This window comes from Rhinoderma darwinii, chromosome 1 (assembly GCF_050947455.1).
Source record: "Rhinoderma darwinii isolate aRhiDar2 chromosome 1, aRhiDar2.hap1, whole genome shotgun sequence".
Taxonomy (NCBI): Eukaryota; Metazoa; Chordata; class Amphibia; order Anura; family Rhinodermatidae; genus Rhinoderma; species Rhinoderma darwinii.
Window position 1 is genome coordinate 46,660,827 of NC_134687.1, and position 2,471 is coordinate 46,663,297.

At 42.4% G+C, this 2,471-nt stretch overlaps 1 protein-coding gene across 1 annotated transcript; it reads right to left on the bottom strand.

The window, feature by feature from the left end:
- Positions 1-249: 249 nt before the first annotated feature.
- On the bottom strand, positions 250-825 carry FGFBP2 (fibroblast growth factor binding protein 2). The gene has a single exon (XM_075849384.1). The coding sequence runs from the start codon at positions 823-825 to the stop codon at positions 250-252; it is 576 nt and encodes a 191-aa protein (XP_075705499.1).
- Between the last annotated feature and the right edge of the window lie 1,646 nt (positions 826-2,471).

The window sequence follows — 2,471 nt, forward strand, 5'->3', positions numbered from 1 at the left end:
GGACGCAGCGAAAATCGGCTGCAACATGCCATTACGTCTGAAAGTCAGGAGCTGTTTTCTCCTGAAAACAGCTCCGTAATTTCAGCCGTAACGGAGGCTGCCGTGTGAACATAGCCTTACATAGTATAAAGAAATAAAACACTTCTCTATATAAAACACTATAAAAAGAAAACACTTATTTGATCTATTATGCTTAAATCATGATCCAATAATGTAAGTTTAACAACAAATGTTGAGGTTACCTGTAGATTATAAGAAAATCTCTATAATGTAGGAGCAGAATGTCTGGAAGAACCATGAGCAGTTGTCTTTTGCCATCTTCACAGCTTTGGGATTTTGCTCTTCCAATTGTTTAGGCTTGGGAGGGTCTGGTTTCTTGGTGGATGGAGGTTTTTTAGTTGTTGGTTTCTTTGTTGGTGGTGGTTTCTTCTCAGGTTTTGAGGTATCAGACTGTTGATTCCTAGGGTCTACTTGCTTAAACTGAGAAGGAGCAGGAGCCTTGGGGCACATGCTGTGCTTGAACATTTGAGGCTCACATGGATTTGTACTTTTTTTTAAATCTTCACTGAGCTGGTTCCAAAATCCCTTTGGATCTCTGTTATATGCCCGGCAGAATGTTGGTTTGGACGCAAATTCACATAAATAGTTCTTACCCTGATTTTTGCATTCGATTCTTACTCTCATCTCACCTTGACCGCTGACGCTCATGACACATGCATCTCTTTTTTTAGTTTGAAAGGGAATTTTTTCTTTGGTACCAGGCTGCTGGGCTAAAGTCCCCACCCAGACCAATGCAATAGTTATTATGACCGTGCCACACTTCATGGCCAGAAATTCCGGTTGTAAGCCCCTGTGCGGTGGAGTCGATGCGCCGATGCTCTAGTCGCGCAGCTGTGCTTAGTGTGAGCGATAAAGGTACACTGATCAGTAAATCTAAAAGTGTGATGTTTTCTGGAAAAGAATGTGCCTGTAATGTGCCTGTAATGTATAGCTCAGAGCAGTGTTTAATGACCCAATGTGATCTCAGAAAACAAGACGCATCTTGTTAAATTCTGTAAATTGTCAAGTGGTGAAAGTGTCATTTAAAAGTTATAGATTCTGAATTTCCGTTTTATAAAACATTTGAATTAGAATTTAAAGCTCATTTTTAGTTCCAAGAGTTCTTCACATATAGTAGCAGCAAGTAGTTGTTCACATATAGTAGTAGCAAGAGTAATTATAGATGTCAATATGTTTCACAGTCTTTATCTTCTCACCTTCAGTTATCAATACTGAAAGCGGAATAATAAAATCAATAAGTATGGTAAAGATATAAAATTTGATTAAAAATATTTTTATATATTATAAACTGAGTGTGAGATTAAGGATCAAACACCAGGTGCCAAGCCTTAGGTCCTTTTACACTGTGTTTCCCCTACATTTGATGTATGCGCTTGGAAAGCTCCTAGCGCATGCATCAAACTTACCCATCGTCTTCCATTTTACCAATGGGGTCCAAAAGAGTGTTATTTTGGCCTTCTTCAGGTGGTATGTATTCAAGGATAATGTTTCTTTGCTGTCTGGAATAGCACAACAGACTGTGCTATTCCATACAGAGGCATTAAGTTGAATTTTTTTTATCTGCATGGTATTCCTTTTTTATTTTAATTGGGAGCCTATGGGTGACAGATGCTACTGTATGGCATACATCACAGGCATCTGTTAAATGTATAGATCATGAGCTTTTCAATAGCTTTTCATGACATATACGTTTTACTGATTCCAAAATAGCCTGTGGGTGTTGGATATTTTGTGACGGATGCTATTGTGGCATCCATCACCAATAGGCTGTTATGGCATCTCTTAGCTCTTTGCCACAAGAGCCTACATCAGCAGTAAAGTAGAATCCCGCGCTGCCCAAATGGGAAAAAAAACACCTGGCAAAGACCCCCAGATACCAGCCAGAGTTTCAGTCTCTGCCCCCTTTGCTTACCTTGGACGCCCTCCTCTCCAGTTAGACTTGTAGCCTAGCGGCCACTAACAGAAAGGACATGGTCTCGGCCTCCTGATCGGGTGAGTTGCAAGCCCTGAATCCTTCTGCTGCCTCTGGCTCTGCGGTTACTCACCCTGCTTTCTCTCCAACCATTCTAACGGCGCTGGATTTTGCCAGCCTATTCCACCAAGAGGCCACAGTCCCTCGGTCTCCCACTTCCATTAAATCGCAGACGGGCTTCTGGACCTGTCCTCCATACCAGCACTTTCTGACTGCGATACAGGGGAACATGAGGGTGATGAGTCTTCCTCACGTCCTCTGCAGGCTAGGCTGCTCCAACCGGCTCTCTGTTTATTAAAGTGGGCCTCTATTTCAAAACACTTCACTATATGCTCTACAGGGATCTCTGATGTCCCTCTCCTGGTACGCCCAGATACTCAACCACAGTGATGGTCAGGTAACTCGACAGACTCCCCTGACGCAGCAGGCCTTGATCCAC